The sequence below is a fragment of the Curcuma longa genome, chromosome 11, assembly GCF_044706935.1.
Source record: "Curcuma longa cultivar G26 ecotype Majalengka, Jawa Barat chromosome 11, ITB_CL_G26_1.1, whole genome shotgun sequence".
NCBI classification, from domain to species: Eukaryota; Viridiplantae; Streptophyta; class Magnoliopsida; order Zingiberales; family Zingiberaceae; genus Curcuma; species Curcuma longa.
In genome coordinates this window covers 27,384,711-27,404,931 of record NC_133871.1, presented here as the reverse complement: position 1 = coordinate 27,404,931, position 20,221 = coordinate 27,384,711, and the positions used below count along the sequence as shown (strand labels likewise).

Here is a 20,221-nt window from a genome sequence, read left to right as displayed (position 1 = left end):
ACCTTCACCCAGCGAGTCATTTCCTTGCCACCCTTTTTGGGAACCCACCAAATGCTCTCTCTCTCTCTCTCTCTCTCTCTCTCTCTCTCTCTCTAGGGTTTCGATTTGACCTCCATTCCAACTGCTGTCATCTTCCTCTTCGATCTGCACTGTAACCAGCATCGCCAGCGCGAGCCACTAGTTTCAACCCGAGAAGAGACGCATTCAGTACTCACTTTTACTCCCCCGTCAGCTGATGGCCAAGACCAAACCCGGGAAGAAGGACCTCGATTCCTACACCATCAAGGGCACCAACAAGGTCGTCAAAGGTACTGTGCCTTGTTTCCTGTGCAATTCGTGTCCTTTTCGAGCTGTTACTCGGCTGCTAGTTTGTTCTCAATGCGCGAGGGCGGTGCTGTAGTCAGCGACTGCGTGTTGCTGCGGCCATCGGAGTCGGACAAGCCGCCGTACGTGGCACGGGTGGAGAAAATCGAGGCCGACCACCGAAACAACGTGCGGGTGAAGGTTAGGTGGTACTACCGACCTGAGGAATCCATGGGCGGCCGCCGGCAGTTCCATGGCGCCAAGGAGCTTTTCCTCTCCGACCACTATGACGAGCAGAGTGCACACACCATCGAGGGCAAGTGTGTTGTCCACTCCTTTAAAAATTACACCAAGTTGGAGAATGTCGGTGCTGAGGATTACTTCTGCCGCTTCGAGTACAAGGCTGCCACCGGGGCCTTCACTCCTGATCGTGTTGCTGTGTAAGCTTTGCCTGCTTGGGTTCTATTTTTTTTTCCTTTTTATGTGATTGTGGCTTTCTTGTGTTTGTACTTTTATCTGGAGTTTGTATTTTTCATTTCAGATACTGCAAATGCGAGATGCCTTACAACCCTGATGATCTGATGGTTCAATGCGACGGATGCAAGGATTGGTAAATGATTTCAGCTATTCTTTTCTCTTTGCCTGACTTGGTTGTTTCTCTAATTGATGCAAGTTTAAATTTGGAAGTGGAGCAATCACTTCAAAGAAGCTCTTAATTTTGATTGAATTGAGATTCTGTTTGGCTGTGCAAACATTCATTAGAGTGACAATAATTTGATATGGGGACAATCAGGCAATTGATTTAGCAAATCCCTTGATTCTGCAGTGCAAATTGCTCATGCATGATTACCCTTTATAAAAGTGACTTCCCCTAATGATTGATAACTGTTTTCCATAAGACATCTAGACAAAACCTAAATAGTTGAGAAAATATCAAAAGGAGTAAATAACTCATACGATTCACGGCTGGTGGGAAATTTGAGATTTTTTTTTTGAAAATTTATGAAATATTCAAATGCAAAAATAACTGAGAAAGGATTGTCTTAGAAGAAAAAGGAAAATTTTAATTGTGGAGCTTGTTTAAGTTTCTACTTTTGTTGCACCTTATCACTCATTTAATTTCAATAAATTGAAAATTAAGGACCCATGAATTTCTAGAGTCCAAACCTAGTAAAAGCATCCCCTTAAGCTTCCTTTCTAATTTGACGCTGCAAGATTTCTTCTTCATTGGTGCTTACTTGGAGGCAAGTCTGCAAGTAACAAGTGGAAAAACCCTCGTAAACACGTGTACAATTGCACGTGCACATGTGCATGCAAAAGTATTTTTGACTAGCAAATAATTGGAACTTGTGCCTTATTGTCCTTCAATACAAGGATGATTTGTTGGCAATTCTTGCAAACTCTACCGTTGATTGGCTAATTTGTAGGCAAATGTTGTTTAGGTAGCAAGCCAACACTTAAATTTCTTTGTTCTGCTAGATTTGAGCAGCCGCAAGAGGAAGTGAGGATCATCAATTTCTTTTTTTTTTTGTTTCTGACTTCTGTTCAAGTAAGCACTGGACGAGGGAATTCTTGTCAACATCTTCCTTTTTCTTCCTTTTTGACCAGGAACACAGTATATCATGAAACTTTCTTGGACAAAATATGAATTGGGGACCCTGTTCAACGTTTTTTAGAAAATAATTGCTCTAATAGGTGTTTTGTAGAAATAGAGGCCTTGTTAGGGCAATTGACCCTAAACGTTTGAAGTAGGTGGAGTACATGGCAGATATGCTAATGCTAAAACGATATCAAATGTAGCAATAAACAGGTTGGAAAAATATTTATGTAACACATACCTCCATATTTTTTGGTATGCTTTGCTTTAACCCAATAGCTACTTGTTGTGCATCTTATTCTGTATGTAAGGTCTCAGATACTGCCTATCTGTTCATGGAGTTGTTTTATTAAGAAGATGATAGTAATCTCCTGCTAAAGGGTCCTTTCTCAAAACATGGGTGTGGGAGAGTATTCTTTTAGACTATATGAAACTTATATACTATGAGTTAAAGAATCTAAATATAGAAATTTGCGTTGGGGCATTGGAGACTAAGAATGGTTTGTTCACAGCTAGAATGTGTTGTGGTAGATTAGAGAATGACAATTTATATAGTTTTTCATTATGATCATCATGTCAGTTCATATATAATTTGAATCATCACCAACTCATTGACATCTATCTATTAAATATCTTCTTTGTATCTTTCATTCACACTTCTCTCATACATTATGTTAAATTTCTGATGTTTGGACAAACATGTTAAAAAATGGTTCCTGCGGTCACTTTGGCTATGCACCTCCTATTACTGTAAGGGGCTACCTTTGCTGCTTGCAGTAATTCTAGTCTGAAACTGATAAAAGAAGACTGTGTTTGGAAGTGAATGATTAATATAAATCTTTGGTTTGTTTAGCGATAAAATTGTGTTGTGGATGATTTTTTATGTGCATCATGCCAGCGTTGCAGCAAAGCTGACTGATTTAAAATGGATATCAACAACAACAACAACCAAGCCTTTATCCTGTTTGATTATTTCTAACCAAGAAGTCTTCTTTGGTCTCTCTCTTCCTCGATTAATGAAAATGAATATCACTCTTACCTTTAGAAGATCTAAGTTTATCTTATTCCCTGCTGTTGCACTTGGTGTGATCTGGAATAACTGTTTTATGATCCTTTGCTGTGTTTTTGCATGTGATGAAGTCTATTACTTGTTTTATCTATTTCATCATGTGTTCTTGGGATTTAATACTTGTCTTTGTTCTCTATTTTAGTTTCTGTCTTTCTACACGCTATGCTGAGATAAATAAATAATTTATTCAAATAGGTTCCATCCATCTTGTGCGGGCATGACTATTGAACAAGCAAAAAAATTGGAACACTTTCTGTGTGCAGACTGTAACCCTGAAGGCGATGCAAAAAGATCCGCAAATGGTTTTCCAGCTTCACCAGTCTCTGAACCTAAGGTGATGTTGGTAGTATTAGTGTGCTCTTCCATTCAAGGAAAAGCATTTATGTGCTCTTATTCCTGAACCAATTAACTCATGGTTGTTTAGATTGGTAATAATTCTAGAAATTCTTCATTCATATTCTATGATGATTGCCATGGTAACTTGACCATTGATGATTATACTGTTGTCGTTTATGTGAAAATAGGCCTATTTAAGCTCTATTTTGTCGATATCATCTTTCAGATATTGATTTTATCATTTCAAGCAATCATGGAAGTTTGGAGCTTGCTCTAGTTTTACAATTGAAACATTTTGATGCTGATTGCCCTATGTGATTTCATAGCTGAGGTTATCGCTTAACCAGTTACCAGTTTCAATCAGATGAAATGAATAACATAAGGATAAAAGGCAACATACTTTAGCCACTAAAATGTTACTAGTTTGATGCGATTAAAGCTCACATATGAAATAGCTAATCTATCTCTGTCAACAGTTGCTACCCTTTAGACCTTTGATGGTAATTATAGGTTGGATTTGCTGCTCGATTACTGCAGGCTGAATCTAAGAGGAGGAAGAGGTAACTGCTAGCGATGGAGATTCGGCTGTGGAGGGAGAAGTTATCGGCATTTTACGAAACCCCACTGATCGCGTTGGTAGCTTGAGCTTGTACAGTGCAGAGAATAGACTGCTTGAAAGGAAACCATTGTAATGTTATGAACTTGGGAGTGTGTAAGGTGGTAAGTCGCGCAATGAGTAATCGGATGTGGTCGTTCTCGCCCTCTTCATAATGTTCAACCATGTTTTATTTAGCTTGTCAATATGTTTTTGCATTTGAATCTGTGGTTGCTTTATATCCAATCTTCACCATTAGTATGAAACTAGTTCAGCATACCTCTTTTTGTTCTTGATTCTATGTGATTGCAAAAGAAGCCTAATTACTAGTTCAGCATACCTCTTTTTGCTTTTTTGCAGTCATATTTAATCAACAAGATCAAGCACCTCGTTCCTGTTTTTGCCTCAGTGACCTACACAACGGAGAGTAGCGGTACAAAGTAGTGCCATCTCTGTGCATTGCGATATCGGAATGCAATATCGAGTCGGGAAACCGTTGCTTGTGTCTCCGATTGAGATCTCGATGCTTCCCTTCTTCTTCACCCTCGAACTCCATCTCCTTCTCTTCTCTTTTCCTCTCTTTTTCCTCGCCCTCGGTCGGTGCCACGTAGACGAACGGCCCCACGGGCGCGTCGTGTAGATCCATGAGTGGCTCCAATGCCTGCACCACGACCCTCATGTTAGGTCTCAATTTAGGCTTGGTGCTGAGACATTTGTAGGCTACTGTTGCAGCCTCTCGGGCCCCTTTGGTAGAGTAGACTCCGTCCAGCTTCGGGTCCATAACTCGGCCTAGCTTGTCGCGGTCGATGAGGTAAGGTTTGGCCCAATCGACTAGATTCATTTGCCGATTCGGCCGGGTTTTATCGACGCATCGTCGCCCCGCAAGTAGCTCGAGCAGCACGACACCAAAGCTATAAACATCACTCTTCGCAGTGAGGTGCCCTGCGACGATACATTGGTCGCAGATGCATTAGCCACCACAGGCAGCAGCAAATTTACAAACGACTACGGTCGCAGATACACTCACCAGTTAACACGTATTCGGGTGCGGCGTAGCCGTGCGTGCCCATCACGCGCGTGCTCACGTGAGATGCATCCCCCTGAGGGCCATCCTTCGCCAACCCGAAATCTGACAGCTTGGCTGTGTACTCCTGTCCATCAAACAAACAAACAAACAAAAACACGAGTTAATTGTTAATAAAACAAAATATTCATTCGATCACATTTTTCCTCTGAAAAACAAAAAAAAAAAACATTTGTCCACTTTAATCCATGAAAATAACCTCATAGCTCATCTCGTAACAATAGCCACTGAAAGCGTCAAGAGTCGTTGTTTAATAATAATGCTTCAACTAACTTGGCAACTACTATCACATCGTTTTTTTTTTTTTAATTCGATCAATTCAATTAATTCAATAAAAAAAATATTACCAAGTCGATCAAAATGTTGGATGCCTTGAAATCTCTGTAGATGATCGGCTTCTCGGCGTGATGGAGGAAGGCGAGGCCTCTGGCTGCGCCCACTGCTATCTTCAACCTTCGTTCCCACGTCAACGAAACAAGCAGCCCTATCGATCGACGGCATTAATCGTTGACTTTGTTTTGTGTTATTTTATTATTATTATTATTGTGTTTTTTGGGAGATGGGAGATGGAAGATGGAAGAATACCTTTGAAGAGATGGCTTTCCAGGCTTCCACGAGGCATGAACTCATAAACTAACATCCTGTGCTCGTCTTCGCAGCAGTAGCCGATCAGTTTGACGAGATGGGGATGCCTCAACTGCCCCAGAATCATCACCTCGGCCTGCAAAGTAATGGTGTTTAAGTCGAATTCGATTCGGTTCGGTTCGATTTGGTGTAGCTCACCAGCCACTCCCGGTGGCCCTGTAGGCCGTCCAAATCGAGCAGCTTGACGGCGACCTCCTGCCGCCGCAGGCCCCGCCGGACGTCGCCGTCGACGAGTCCCCGGTAGACCGGCCCGAACCCGCCGGAGCCGAGGAAGTTCGCTGCCGAGAAGCTCCCCGTGGCGGCCTTCAGCTCCGCGATGGAAAACACGTGCAGGTCCGAGCCGGCGAGGGTCAGCGACAGGTCCTCCGCCGAGAAGCCGCTGCCGCTCCCGTCCCACGAGCCCGACCCGCTCGGGAGCTTCCTCGGCCGCGACGAGGCGCCGCCTCCGCCGCCGATGCCGCAGCAGCTCGCTAGCAGAGACCTCCACGGATTGCTGGACATGGCGGCGGTCGATCGGAGGAGGAACAGAGCGAGGCTTAATTTTTTGGCTCCCGGTTTCATTTATACCAAAATGTTGCAAATATGAAATGACACTAATGCCCTTCCGTTCTCAATCCCACTTTACCCCTTCATACTTTAAAAATTCACAACGCCATTCTCCGTCCAACACCCACACATTTGATCAACTCCCTTTCAAAATTTCCAGGGGCAAAATGAAAATCTCCCTCAGATGTCGACCGTCTACCGACCGCATAGAACCTTCCACTGGTTTAATTTCTAAATTAAGGAGGTCGTCTTTACTTAAGGCTCCATTAATTACAAGCCATTAACCATGTTTAGGTGCCCTTAATCTTCCACACCAACTTGTTTAATCATCTTCTCCACTGTTTGTGGTGACACACTGCGTCATTAGATAGACCAAAATGGATTATATTAATTTTTTTTGATAATTCAAGTACCCGAAGAAGAAACTACAGTTGGTCATGATGGAGAAGGGTATTGCTTCTTCGCTGAGATTCAAACTCTTGTCATTTTATGCAAGTCTATTCTGTCGTAACCAATTCAGCTATGCACCGGGAGTTTCCACATCTTATTCTTCTATAAAAAGTGGAATCCACCACCCAGCGACCCCACAAGGTCGGCTCTATGACTATCTGTGAGGAGGTAAATCGAGAAACTGCAGTTAGTCACAATGGAGGAAGGTATTACTCAGCTTCACCGAGATTTGAATCCTTGTCCTCTTCTGCTCTGCTCCGTCATAACCAACTCAGCGGCCCCACACGGTCGGCTTCCACATCTTACTCTTCTGCAAAAAAGGTGGATCCGGCACCTTAGCGGCCCCACACGGTCGGCCCCACGACCATCTGTGAGGAGGTAAATCGAGAAACTGCAGTTGGTCACGATGCAGGAGGGTATTACTTTCGCCAGGATTCTTACCCTTGCCCTAAGTCTGCTACGTCGTAACCAACTCATATGCCTCAGCACTATAGCCTCAGAGGCTGAATGGATTAGATTAAATGGATGTTGTTTGCACTGTCCTTTCATGACATTGTGAGAACAATTTTGAAATTATAAAATTGAGTTTATGGCAATTTGGCAAGAGATGGAGAGGATAGTCTATATCGAGAATGAAAAAGGGGTTTGGTTGATTATTATATTGGCATGAGGTTAGCTACACGCTCACTCTAGAGTTGTTAATTGACTTGGGCATTAATGAAAGTTCGACCGTACCATTTTAACTACTTTTTAATTTATGGAAGGCCACCAAGACAATATATATCTAAAGAAATGTATTTGAATAAAAACTAATAATATCTAAAGTTCAACCATGATCAGGATCTCGATCTTGTGTAGTCCTTGTTTGCATTTGTACCTTGTAACCTCGATCTCCATCTTTTTCAATATATGTTCCATCTCTTCAGTAAAAGTGAAATTTATCACCTCAACAGTCTCACATGATCAGTTCTATGACCATCTATGAGGAAGTAAATCGAGAAACTATAGTTGATCACGACAGAAAATCCATCTCTTACGATCATGTAAGGTTGTTTCAATATCCTAGTTCCATCCCGATCAATATTGATACCAAAAAGATGTTCAATTGTACTTCTTGAATAATATAATTAAATGAGTATAATAATCTATATAAGTTTTTTTTTTTTTTATCTAATTTATTAAAATTCATTTCTTTTATATTTAAAATCCAATCCATCTCTAATTCTTGAATTCTTCCTTGATCCCTATTGTTATAATAATAACATAAAAGGGTAGTTAGATATGATTAAGATTTAAATCAAAATGTCGTGGTAAAGATGATGTAGATTTTTCTTTTTCTTTTTCTTTTTAAAAAAAAAAATGAAAATGGGAGCAGGACGGGTGAATCCTGTCCTCTCATAGGCAGTGGATCATCTCTGCGCTCTGATTTCTCCAGTGGCGCCGCTTTCTTCGTAATTTATAATAAATAAATCATAAATAGGTAAAAAGATTTTTCTCAAAGCTGGTGCGCCGCACCAGATTCTTCTTCGCTCTTCGCTTGCATATGAACTGCTAATCTATACAAATTTGCATCAAAAAATTTAACAAGAATCTGAATAGCCTATTGGAATGGTTCAAACCATTAGATGTACCTTCACATGTTACTTGTTAGTGTAAACTAGTAAGATCTAACTCTTTCAAAAAGAATAGAAGAACAGCTCAGTTAAGAAAACTCTTATCAAAAGACAATACGATGCTTCAAATACAAAGAGCAAGCAATTCTTTGCGATATCACACGTGTGCGGAGACGAGGAAAAAAACAGTCACAAAGTTGGAAAAATGCACATCTTTTTTGCATGAAAATGCCAGCACCAAAATTTCTAAACATAGGAAGCATAAGTAGTGAAATTTCACCTAAACACTTATTTTAAACAACTGCAACTAGTATATAAGGAGGGGAAAAAATGTAACCTCATAATGTTGAATAGATCTTGTTTTAGTATTCTCTGATCTTGTTAATATCTTCCATGAGTGTCAAATCAACCATTTGACAGAAACTCAATAGTATTCATGGATCACAGCAATCACATTAACCAGAAATTACGTGCTGGCACAATCTCCGATCCTAAAGAAATACAAGAAGTTGCAGATCATAACAATGTGCTTCCCACACCTCTGTCAAAATCTTCATTTCTTGAGAAAACAGTGGCAGGAGATCAGTGATCATAGAATACCACAATGAGTGGTTTAACTTTTTTATTCAATTGGTTGGTTTTGTCAATTGTGACCTTTAAAGGGCCTTCTGCTCTGTGATGATCATCCTCATCAATGTATTTCAACATTTCAGCACTGAAGACACCCTTATCACTTAAATAGCCACTGAAATATCCATGTTTTTACCAGTGGATGAATGAATGTCCTGAAGGTTTGGTATTTCAAAATTTGAACCCCTTCCAGAGGCAAAATACTTTATCTTGTTGATTTCATGGGGAATCCCAGCCTTCAAAAGATATGATATTAAAGAATCAACTGTTATGCTATCCGGAGTACATCCTGAATTAACCATTTTCTGGAAAATGGCTATGGCTTCAAATATTCTTCCCTTCATGCAGTGTCCAATGATAAGTATAGTATAAGTATATTTGTCCGGAGTGCACCTCCTTTCCTGCATTTCTAGTAGAACTGAATTGGCCTCGTCTATGTTGCCAGCCTTACAAAGCCCATGAATGACAGGGTTGTAAATGAAGGCTCGTGGCACGACATCTCTCCTGCCATTCAGTACCTTGAGAAGATTCCTGGCATCACCCACCTTGTTCTTCCTGCACAAACAATGTATAACAACAGCAAAGGTGTATGCGTTAGGCTTAAGTCCCCTCTGATTCATCTCATCCCAGAGCTTCATTGCATCATTGAGCTGGCCACTTCGGCAATACCCATCAATCAATGAAGTAAAAGTAACAACATCAGGAGAACAACCACAAACTAGCATTCTCTCATACAAAGAAATTGCAGATGGCATATTCCCCATCTTACCATACCCATTGATAAGCACATTGTATGTTACCCTGCTGGGTTTAATTCCAGCACCAATCATCTCATCAAAAACCTCAGATGCTTCTTCCATCTTGCCGATTTTGCAATAACCAGAAATGACAGATGTGTATGTGACCACATTTGGCACAAATGTACCATCAGATTGGACTTTCTGCAACATCTTGTGTCCACTATTGACCTGATCGGCTCGACAGAGTCCATCAATAAGAACGTTATAGGTAATAATATCTGGCACGTAGCCAAAGCTCTGCATTTGGTTGAAAACCTCTAATGCAGTATCCATGTCGCCTACTCTACTAAGACCCTTTATGAGTATATTGAAGCTACATGTATCAATCGATAGAGACTGAAAACCTAAATTCTGTCTCAGAAGAAGAACGGCATCACTAACTCGGCCTTCCCTAACTAAAAAAGTCAGGAGCTTGTTGAAGGTGTAGGCTTGCAAGCGGATTCCGTATCTGGAAACTGCAGCAAGAAAACCAGTGGCAAGGTCGACTTTACCTGCCTCGATACAGGAATTAGCCAGAAACTCCACGAAGGAGCCATCCACAGCGTAGCCCTTCCTCGCCATTTCATCGAACAACTTCAAAGCGTCATCCTGGAGGCCGGACCGGCAGAGGCAGCAGATCAGGAATGTAAAAGCCTGGGGAAGATGGACGACCCCGAGATCGGAGCCGCTAAGGTAGAAGAGGCCAAGCGCGGATAGGGGATCGCGGAGGCGATGCAGGGCGGCGAGGACGACGGAGGGGGATAGCACTGGGCGAAGGGAGGAGAGGCGGGCGGCGGCGGCGGCGGGAGTGGGGGCGAGGCGGAAGATGGTAGAGACTAGCTTAGCGATCCAGAGATCGGAAGGGTCGGGGCCGGGGCCGGGGTCGGAGGCGGTGGACAGGCGGCGGTGCGCGGGGCAGGCGATTCGGAGGAGGATGCGGCAGCGGCAGTAGCTCACGGAATGGTGGAGCGGGGCGTGGGAGAGCATTTGAGGCGGTCATGGAAGCGGGCGCTGCTCACCATGGCCGCGGGGAGTAAGCAGGCAGCATGGCAGAGAGACTCCGGTGTGGACTTTGAGATACGGTGGCGGTGTTGCCTATTAAGTAATTGCGTTACGAATATTAGGGCTGCTGTAGGGTGTGGAAAGGAAGAGGAGGGCCTAAACGGAAAAATGCGAAACTTGGGTGGTGAGAGATACTAATTTCATGGTGCGGAGTAAAGTCGTAAATTTATTTGGATTAGAATTGTCAAATTGATCCGCTTCATCAAATAATTTAAATAATTTAAAATAAAATTTTATCAATCTATTTAAAATATAAATTTAAATGGATCAATTTGCACGAGTTGCAAGTCAAAGCAGACCATCTTATGGAGGGTTTAGGTTGACCTACTGATTAAGATGAAAAAAAATTTTAAAATTTAAAATTAAAGTGGAAAATATAATAAGTTCGTGAGCTGACTCTGCCTAATCTACAATTCAAATTTAAAAATTTTTAATTTTTTAAATATTTTTAAAAAATATTTAAAAAATTCACTTGTTGGCTGGTCTGTCCCATAATCTACAATTCACTTTAAGTTGGATTGAAGATTTTCTAATTCATCAATAAGTATTTAATCGTCCCATTTTGTCCTGCTAAATGATGACTTTTGGCAGACTTATCCATCTAATAAATCTAGTGTAGAGGGTGTAGACTATATTTATAGAAAGTTTTATTATCCTGTATATCCATTCATGAGTAACCCATAAGTATGAAGTATCTAGTATTATTTTTTTCATCAATATTTTTAAATAATAATTAAACATCATTCTCTCTCCCCTAGTTCATCAAATAAATTTCGAACATAATTTATATCCACTCAAAATTATCTCTAAAATATTCATCTTTATTAAAATTTGAATCAAAGTCAAACTTATAATTTTTTTTTTAATAATTCATGTGTTCAAGCTTACCCAATTAGAGCCAAACCTATAATTAATCAAGTTCATAATAGTTCAAACTTTTGAATGAAACGTTAGCCCTGTGACAATGCATACCTGACAGATTAATTAAGTGCCGCAAGTGTTTTTTTAATTTATCCTGATAGACAATGAAAAATTTTCGTGACATCGACAAACACCCCAAGATTAATCGGCATAATACATGATGCTAATTTTTTTTTAAAAAAAACCACACACACAAGCTACATAAGTAGATAATTGGAAGCGTAAAGAGAAAGGAAGATAGAAGAAAGAAAAAAAATCAGAAAATGTAATAGTATATAATTGATTTAAATAATATAAGTGATTTAAACTTAATAAATAAAATTCATGTAATATATCTTCAGATAATGATGGCATACGATTTAATAATGACAATGATAACTACCATATCAGCTGATAAATCACTTCTAATTCACAAACATGGCTAGCCATGATATTAATGTAAACATGAATGAAACTCTCATAACAATATTCATCTGCGATTTTATCTACAAGCACTCTGACTCAAATCTCCAATAGGTGTAAAAGATGGATCACTTGGTATCCGACAATGAACTCCATTTAGGAACTCCATAGTTTTGCCAAAAGTATCTTCCATACAAGTACACAATCAAGGTCAGAGTTCGAGTTGCACGGGAGTAAGCAATGCCAATTTAGGCGACAATTTAGCTTTGTTGCACATCAGTCTGCTGGCTGGTTGGTTTGCTTCTCAGCTCTGAGATGCTCTTTTGAAGTTCCATATTCGACAAGCGCTCGGCTTCGAGTGCTCTCTCGAGCTGCATTGAACACATTTAGTTGCAGATTCTACTAAAATGGTGGTAATATAAAGTAGGCACTATGGTTTTAGTGATGAACCTTAGCTGCTCGAGTGCTCCATTCTCCTAGTATAGCTCTTAGTCGCTCGTTCTCTTCAATATACTGCAGCAAGCTTAGTCTAAGCGAAAAAGACGACCTTTTGAACAATCATTTACCATTTTCTAGTGTTTTGAATAGTCATTCGGCAAGAAAAAACAATTGTCAAATGAAAAGATGCATTTTTAACTTATGAACCTGGTTGTTTGTTACTCGCATGTGCTGAACTTCGGTGTCTCTCTCAGCAATTAGATTACGAGCAAGACGGAGTTCAGAATGCACTTGATTCATCTGCAAAGCTTATAGAAGACGATTTAATCATACAGCAATAATAGTATGCTCCCATCTAGTAGTTACTTCCGGATATTTAATTGAGGTAGCAAGACATGCTTATTGGTGAGGGAAATTGGAAAGACTTTCATAAACAGGATTATGGCATTCCACTAATGATCGAAAGTATAACAAAGTAGTGAATAAACAAGCATGTACTACAGAAATATCAGCGCAAAAAGTTTTGCATATTTCACTTGCATTCCGTTTTTTTTTTTTTTTAAAAAAAAAGGTGTTTACATAATACAGACGTTTGAATATGAGCAAAGATAACAGCTTTAGGGATTGACATGATTACATATTGTCATACCTCAGCAGTCAGTGCTCGAAGTTCTTGATCCCGAGAAGCCAACAAATGAGCAAGATCGACCTAAGCAGATATAGAGACAAAGAAGGTAATGATGATGGCATATACGAGTTTTATTACCATTTCCTTTTATTCCAACATAAAGCCTGTTATGAAGGTGCAACATAATCAAATGAAAAATCAAATAGATATTTTCTAACCTGTGGGGTATTTCCATCATCAGATCTTTGATATTTGCTTAAGCATTCTTGTAATCGGAGAACCTGCAACAAACATATTTGAACCTAGAAAAAGGTGATGTATAAAGTAAATCAACTTGGCATCGACTTGTATTCATTGGCTCACCCTTCTTCATTCCCCATGCATTATTTTAATGTATCTTACAATGGACAAGTAGAAGGCATATTGATTTTGATTGTCAAAAATGTGTTTTACTAATTTTTCAATGCAACAAACGTGTAGATTCATACACTAGTGCATCTAGTAAATTAACAAGTTATCTACAATGCACTTCTACTTTATGTTATAACGAGGTTAGCAAAATAAAACAGTAGTTGATTTCCAAAAAAAGAGAAAAATAGAATGGAATATATATAAAATGATGGTAGATGATAATTTAAAATTTTATCCCACGTCAGTTAACATGGGCAAAACTTATTGTTTCGCCCACCCAGTGGCACACAGAATGGATCAAAACACTGGAGTTGCATTTTGTCTTCTTCACACAGCTTGCACCGTGAGCAAGGGTTCAGCTCTGTCACCTTGCAATCCTTTGGCGGAAGCTCCTCCAAAATATATGAAGGCATGAAAAGCTCAGTATGCATTCTTACTCCATTTCTTCTTCTTCCCTGGATTCCTCATACTGATCAATAACTGGCACCACATCAGTACACCATCGACAGCATTCACAAATCTCGTTCTAGCCAAGGATTGAAACCCCAACAGAGAACAATACTTCAAACCTTGATATAGACTCTTAAAAATGTGAATGCAAATGAACTACGATAAAATTTCTAAAATTTATTAGTTGAAATCACAATTTTCAAAAACTAGCTAGAAATAATAATGCACGTCCTCTCAACTCATAGAATTACAAATATAAATGCCTACCAGCCAATTCATACAAACTAGAATGCCAATGCAAAAGCAATTAAACTAAATATATTTGAATAATAATTAGTTTGCTAATTTGGTAGAGCTACCTCTTCGTTCAAATAATGAAGATTTTCTCGTTGGTACTGGAGTAAAGCCATTTGTTGGTCTGAAAGACGGCCACCATCATAATATCTATTATACCAAAAATACACTGATACTGAGAATGAAGTGTCAAAGAACACTATGAAAAAAAATGCTAGGACAATCACTAGTGTGTACAACATTGCAGCTAAAACAGACTTACGTAATTAGAACAAAATCATTAAATGAGTCATAGTTCAAGCAGAAACAAAATAAGCTATAAATATCCTGTTGGTTAGCATTACTGCTAATTCCAAGAAGTCATGCTATATTTAATCCACAAAAGTTTTCTTAATCTTGCTCTGCTATGAAAATAGGCATGTTCTTTTGTTAAAACTACTGTTTTAAACAAATAAAAATCCAGAAGCGTTAATTAAAAAAAATTTATAACACATTTCTTTATTTCCTAAGCATATAACAGGATGTACTATCAAATATGCAGTTGTTAAATAACTCAATTATGATCCATCATATCTTCCTTCTGCATTTGAGCACCAGTTTAATCTGAATGCTTGTTAGTAACTGAAAATAGTTTCCTTTAAAAGATTAAAACAGCTCAGATCAACAATCACTATAAACTCAACCTCAGGTCCTCCAATGAACTTGACGGTTGTAATGCCGAGTAAAGAGACTTCAAAATATCAGGTTGGCCATCCAAAGAATTGTATTGATGGATATAGCCTGCAAAAGCCAAAATCTTTTATGCAAATTAAACTATCATGAAGAATACTCTCAATCCTCTGGCATTATACAAATAAAAAAGTTGAATAGCAACTATGAAGGATATATGTTAAATGTTATGATGCTCTTCCGCTGATCTAAATAGAATAACAACAACATAAATTTTTGCCCATGACCAGAGGTGAGCATAGCTTACTAGTAAATCCTGAATCATTTGGGAAAGATCTGGATGAGTGGGTTCTGTAAAAGTTTTGAAACATGACTAGCTAAGTTCTGCTTCCCAAGCTATAGAAGTGGTAATTTTAGGTTTTTTGGTTCCTACAATGGAAACACTTGGAACCAGAATTAGGACCGTAATCACAACATATCAAAACCCTAAACATGACTAGCTAGGTTCTGCTTCCCAAGCTATATAAGTGGTAATTTTAGGTTTTTTGTTTCCTACAATGGAAACACTTAAAACAAGAATTAGGACCATAATCACAACATATTAAATGTTAGCACCATGTAGTTTTTAAAACTTATTTACTGATTCATAATCTACATTTAGAAACTTTTTTTTCTAAGTTCAGTTAGTACAACGTTATAGCTAACTTAGTAAAACTGAAGAACATCTGCCGAAAGAGAACTTGAAGCTAACTGGTTCAGTAGGTCAAGGCAATTGCATTTTAACACTCAACACAGTAAGTAATAAATACAATAGCTACAGGTTAGTTTTACATTACGGCTGAGCTTTGGTCTTGTAGCTCAAAAAGATCCAAAATTAGATAGCTAAGCACATAAGCAGACCAAAAAAAGAAGATTACAATGGAGTTGTACCCTGGTGGGTAGTCACTTTTATACTACTTGATCATATATCTCAAATCTGTAAACAAAAAATATGCCAAACCATCCAATAATTGAAATGTATCAAATTACTATTTAAAATGTAGGATAAAAATAGACTATGATAAGTGTACTCACCAACATATACACTCATAAAGCATCCAGCGCAGATGACTTCGACAAGCATGACTATCCTACAAATATGGAAGAATAAAAGGATTCAAGAAATGAGCAAGGCCATTACAAGCACTATCAATTTAATATTAGAAAAACACAGCAATATTTACTTGATTGGAAACAAAAAAAGATGAAAGGCATCATGTCAATTAATGTTTGAGCCTCTGCACTTTTATGTAGGCATCTTTATGTGTTTACATTCACATAGTAATGGTTTTGTAACAATAACAACAATCAGAATTGTATCATGTACACACCGATCAGAAACCTGAAAGGGTGAACACAGTAACCTGAAGACTTGGATATAAGTTGCTGAGGACATCAAGTGGCATACCTCAGCAATGTTACTACAGATAATATCTTGATATATGGTTGCCAAACTAAGACAAGTAGCATCATTGCACTTCCTGCACCACAAAAATGTAAGAGAGTCAGTTACTAAGTGGCTTGGCAAAACTCCATAAGAAAAAACACCATGCACACTTCCATTTATTTCCAAGCTTTAATCAAGTCATTGAGTAGAAAAATGTATACAAACTAAATAGCTAATTAACTTTTAGCAGAAATAAGGAAATGATTTTTGTCTATAAATTCACGGGAAATATAAATGGTGAATTCTCAATCTAGAATGCAGAGATTTGTAATTTAAGTAATCACATTCTCTTGCTTTCCTTGATCAACAGCAGTATGGCAAGCACCATCTCTTCCAGTGATCACAGGAAATTAGTACTGAATATATTCATTTAATTAGGTCAGAATTACATCTCCTTAGAGGAAACTATATTGGCATAGATCATTGAAAGAATTGATGAACTAATGGTACGACATACCGTAGGTCATGGTAGCAAAAGGAAGTTGAGCGATGTGCTTCAATCTTTGACTGAAAGAATAGTAGCCCTGAAGACATGCATAGCCATTATTAGATGCTTCTTACACAGTGACTTACAGGGGGAAAAGAATAAAAATGATAGCTTCTTAAGTTCTTTGTGCAATCACCTTCAGTCAGATCACTACAGAAGGAGATTTATAAATGTCTAACAAATAGATAAGAAGAATTAACAAAGTCAATATCAACTAGGTATCAGATCATTCGCCATCAAAAGTTTGATACCCCCGCCAATGCAAGTGTTAGCATTTCAGCAAATAAACTTCCAAATTCTTAATATATCCAACTAGGTCCACAAAATGACATTTTTTGTAAAAAAATGATTATGTTGACAATCTGTCTAGGTTTTGTGACATTAGATTCCAACCAAATAACTTGAGGTGTCTTATTGCAACCTAGGTACAAACCTGAAATAATTGATTCAAGATTGCCAACGTAAAAACATTTTATTTTGTAATTTTGTGGAATAACATTGTGTCATTAGGGAGATTACAAATGTGTTTCATATCATTATTGTGTTTGCCACTTCCACAAGTTTCATACCGATTGTTTTCCTGTTGACATGTTTGCACATGCCAAACAGTTTTCCAAGGATACCTAAAAGAAACAGTTTTGCCAGGAAAATGACACTTGTATCACATGATGCTCATGGAATTCTTAAAATGATACATCACAACAAAAAAAGGAGATTTGAGAAGAGAAAATTCAGATGGAGAGTACATCTGGAAGTAACATGAAGTACCTGCAGGCGTACTTTTTTAATCTGGTAAACCCAGTATTGCTGAAACATACCTGTAGCATGTCAAAAACACATGGTCATAATGAGAATACTAAACAGCCACTAGCCGATGTATTTTCTGGGCAGGAAAGGAAATACTCCAAAGAATACAACTATAAGCTACAGAGAGAAAGCAGAGAGTAGAGAATACAGTACACTAGATTAAGAAACACCTAGTTTATGACAGATAATATATTATTTCATAACTAATATTTAATAGATTAGAGAGGAAGAGATGATGACATTGTCAGATAAATAACACCCTCACCATAAAGAAGTAAAAAAAAAAAAGAAATAAATAGAAAGAGGGCTTTGTTTCAGATGTGCAAGTCAAGGTTGTAACAAAAATCATAAAAGAAAAAGCACATAGAATGAAGTAATTGAACATATTTGAACACAAATAAAAATTAAAAAGCTAAAGAGCATCAAAGAAGTGAAATACTAGACCTGTAAGGATCAAAATTAGAACATTGCAACTACAAAGCAGTGTGGGAATTAACTTTGGCACAAGAATAAATATCCATGGAGCTGCTGCAGCTACAACAGCATACCCTGCCTAAACCAATGAGATGAAGCTGAGTATCTTAATGATATGAAGGAATGAAAGATAAAAAAGATACTCAATAGTGGGAAAATAAACAAGAAACATGAAGCACTATAGTTTATCATAAAAGAAATAACAGACCATGAAAAAGAAATCTCACTCCTTGGAATGTTGTTTCAAAATGCTCATTAAAGAGAAAACTGAGTAAAATGGAGAACGTATACTTGCCAACAAGAGACAATACAAAGCACTACCAAAGATGCTCCGAGGCTCTCGATGACCAGATAATGGAGCTTCATGTACGATGTCAAGAAATCTATAACACATTAAGAAAAAAAACTTTTAACAAATATAAGTAGTAAACTCCAAAGTCAAAACAAAACAATAATCAGAAATCACCCACAATCTGCGATCATAATTCACAATATAAGAGATATATAAGGATCAAGTGATGCAATTCCATTGAAAAAGAAATAATGGTTCCATACTCGTGAAGCTAGTTCTTTAGAGCCATACAACACCAAGGATGGAGACATAATGGAGACACTGGGCTCAGTAACCCACTGTACTGATCTTGGAATACCATGTGTAAGGATTTACCTTGAAGCATTTTGTTTTTTGTTGCCACAGTACTTTACAATTCATATATGTTGGAGAAGAAAGAAAACCAAGGACAACTAAATGGCTAAATTATGTATCCTCCAAATCATTCCTTTTATTGTTTAAACTGTGTATTTGATTGCCGAATCTCACCTATATATGGGAACACGTTAGGTCTTTGAAAACTTGATACCTTATTTATATTTCTAATGATTTGTCTGATCCCTTCTAATATTTGTTAGGTTTATGTCAAAACATCTTCAATGTAGCAATGTTAGGTTTAATCTACAATGTAAACTTTTTTTTTAATTGTAAAAGAAAGAGCCCTCACTTTTTTTAAAAGGAAATAATAAATAGTTATAATTTCTTACCTTTTTTTCAATGTGGCAATGAACATTCAAAAAATTATAAGGTATATCATCTTCTTAAAAACTACTAAAATAGATTGCCCTTTTTCTTATGCTTAGTTAGATAGATTTATTAACTTCAAAATTTAGAATATCAATTCTTTGGAAGTGAAGATGTGGATCTTTTTGTAGAAAACTCTTTTTCTTTGGTAGATTCAGATTACCTTCACCGTAGGATTGCATTACTCTACCCCTAGCCCGCACGAGTAAAAAGATGCTTATTCGTCTTAGATTAACGACTTAAACTCTCCAAAAAACACACTTTCCACGACACCTAAGGTCTTCCAAAGAATCGCTACACAACTAACACAAAATTTTGTATCTCAGCACCCATATAAATGTCTAGTAAAAAAAATCTGTAAAGCAAGAAATCAAACAAGAATTTATATACAAAAAAAAAAGTAACAGTGTAGGGGGAAATTCTCTCTTCGTAACGTCCAACAACATGACCCTAAATGGATCACGGGATAAAAGGAGACAAAACTAAATCGAGCACTTAATCAATTACACAAGCGGGACGGAATTAGGGATCGCTGAGGGCTTACAGGTTGTTTTCGTCGGCCGTGAGGGCAGCGGCCGGAGAGGCGGAGGGTCTCTCGTGGGACATCGCCGTCGCACATAGAAAAGAAGAACTGGAAATCCAATCGAGTCCTCGTCAGTCTTCACTCACTCTCCGTTCCGAATCTCTGATCGGCGCTTCCAATCATTCCCCTTCTCATTCCTCCGCGAAGCAGCGATCGAGACGGCGAGACTGGTGGTTACAAGATCCACCAATTGCGGTTCGACCGGGTTTATTTCATAAATCGAAGGGCGAACCGCCTTGGACACTAATGGGCCACTTTGTGGTTTGGATCTACAACGGGAAAAAATTTAGCCGTATTTGAGTTTTTGTGAAGATATTTCAGTAAAAAAAAAATCACATTTTATTTTCTTTAAATAATTATCAAAAATATGTTTTTGTCTCAAAAATA

At 38.2% G+C, this 20,221-nt stretch overlaps 4 protein-coding genes across 6 annotated transcripts; 1 reads left to right on the top strand and 3 right to left on the bottom strand.

Moving 5' to 3' along the window:
* Positions 1-49: 49 nt before the first annotated feature.
* On the top strand, positions 50-4,166 carry LOC141841510 (chromatin remodeling protein EBS-like). Its single transcript, XM_074729683.1, has 5 exons — positions 50-308; positions 401-743; positions 845-913; positions 3,165-3,303; positions 3,843-4,166. The coding sequence occupies exons 1-5, from the start codon at positions 236-238 to the stop codon at positions 3,867-3,869; spliced, it is 651 nt and encodes a 216-aa protein (XP_074585784.1). The 5' UTR covers positions 50-235; the 3' UTR covers positions 3,870-4,166.
* Positions 4,167-4,243: 77 nt separating this feature from the next.
* Positions 4,244-6,142, bottom strand: LOC141841509 (serine/threonine-protein kinase RIPK-like). Its single transcript, XM_074729682.1, has 5 exons — positions 5,768-6,142; positions 5,570-5,705; positions 5,332-5,468; positions 4,928-5,051; positions 4,244-4,842 (listed from the first exon to the last, which is right to left on the bottom strand). The coding sequence occupies exons 1-5, from the start codon at positions 6,128-6,130 to the stop codon at positions 4,280-4,282; spliced, it is 1,323 nt and encodes a 440-aa protein (XP_074585783.1). The 5' UTR covers positions 6,131-6,142; the 3' UTR covers positions 4,244-4,279.
* A 2,289-nt stretch (positions 6,143-8,431) lies between these two features.
* Positions 8,432-10,660, bottom strand: LOC141841508 (uncharacterized). The gene has a single exon (XM_074729681.1). The coding sequence runs from the start codon at positions 10,632-10,634 to the stop codon at positions 8,973-8,975; it is 1,662 nt and encodes a 553-aa protein (XP_074585782.1). The 5' UTR covers positions 10,635-10,660; the 3' UTR covers positions 8,432-8,972.
* A 1,368-nt stretch (positions 10,661-12,028) lies between these two features.
* LOC141838917 (protein FIP1-like) lies at positions 12,029-19,996 on the bottom strand. 3 transcript variants are annotated; one of them, XM_074726542.1, is made up of 14 exons: positions 19,796-19,996; positions 18,468-18,559; positions 18,147-18,251; positions 17,664-17,713; positions 16,866-16,932; positions 16,370-16,442; positions 15,997-16,052; positions 14,937-15,033; positions 14,319-14,403; positions 13,317-13,400; positions 13,120-13,179; positions 12,678-12,770; positions 12,483-12,545; positions 12,029-12,403 (listed from the first exon to the last, which is right to left on the bottom strand). In XM_074726542.1, exons 1-14 carry the CDS (start codon positions 19,855-19,857, stop codon positions 12,293-12,295), a joined length of 1,098 nt encoding a protein of 365 aa, XP_074582643.1. In that variant the 5' UTR covers positions 19,858-19,996; the 3' UTR covers positions 12,029-12,292. The 3 variants fall into 3 exon arrangements, with proteins under 3 accessions (XP_074582643.1, XP_074582645.1, XP_074582646.1); XM_074726544.1 differs by having other exon boundaries at positions 13,317-13,379; XM_074726545.1 differs by having other exon boundaries at positions 18,147-18,255; positions 18,498-18,559.
* Positions 19,997-20,221: the final 225 nt, after the last annotated feature.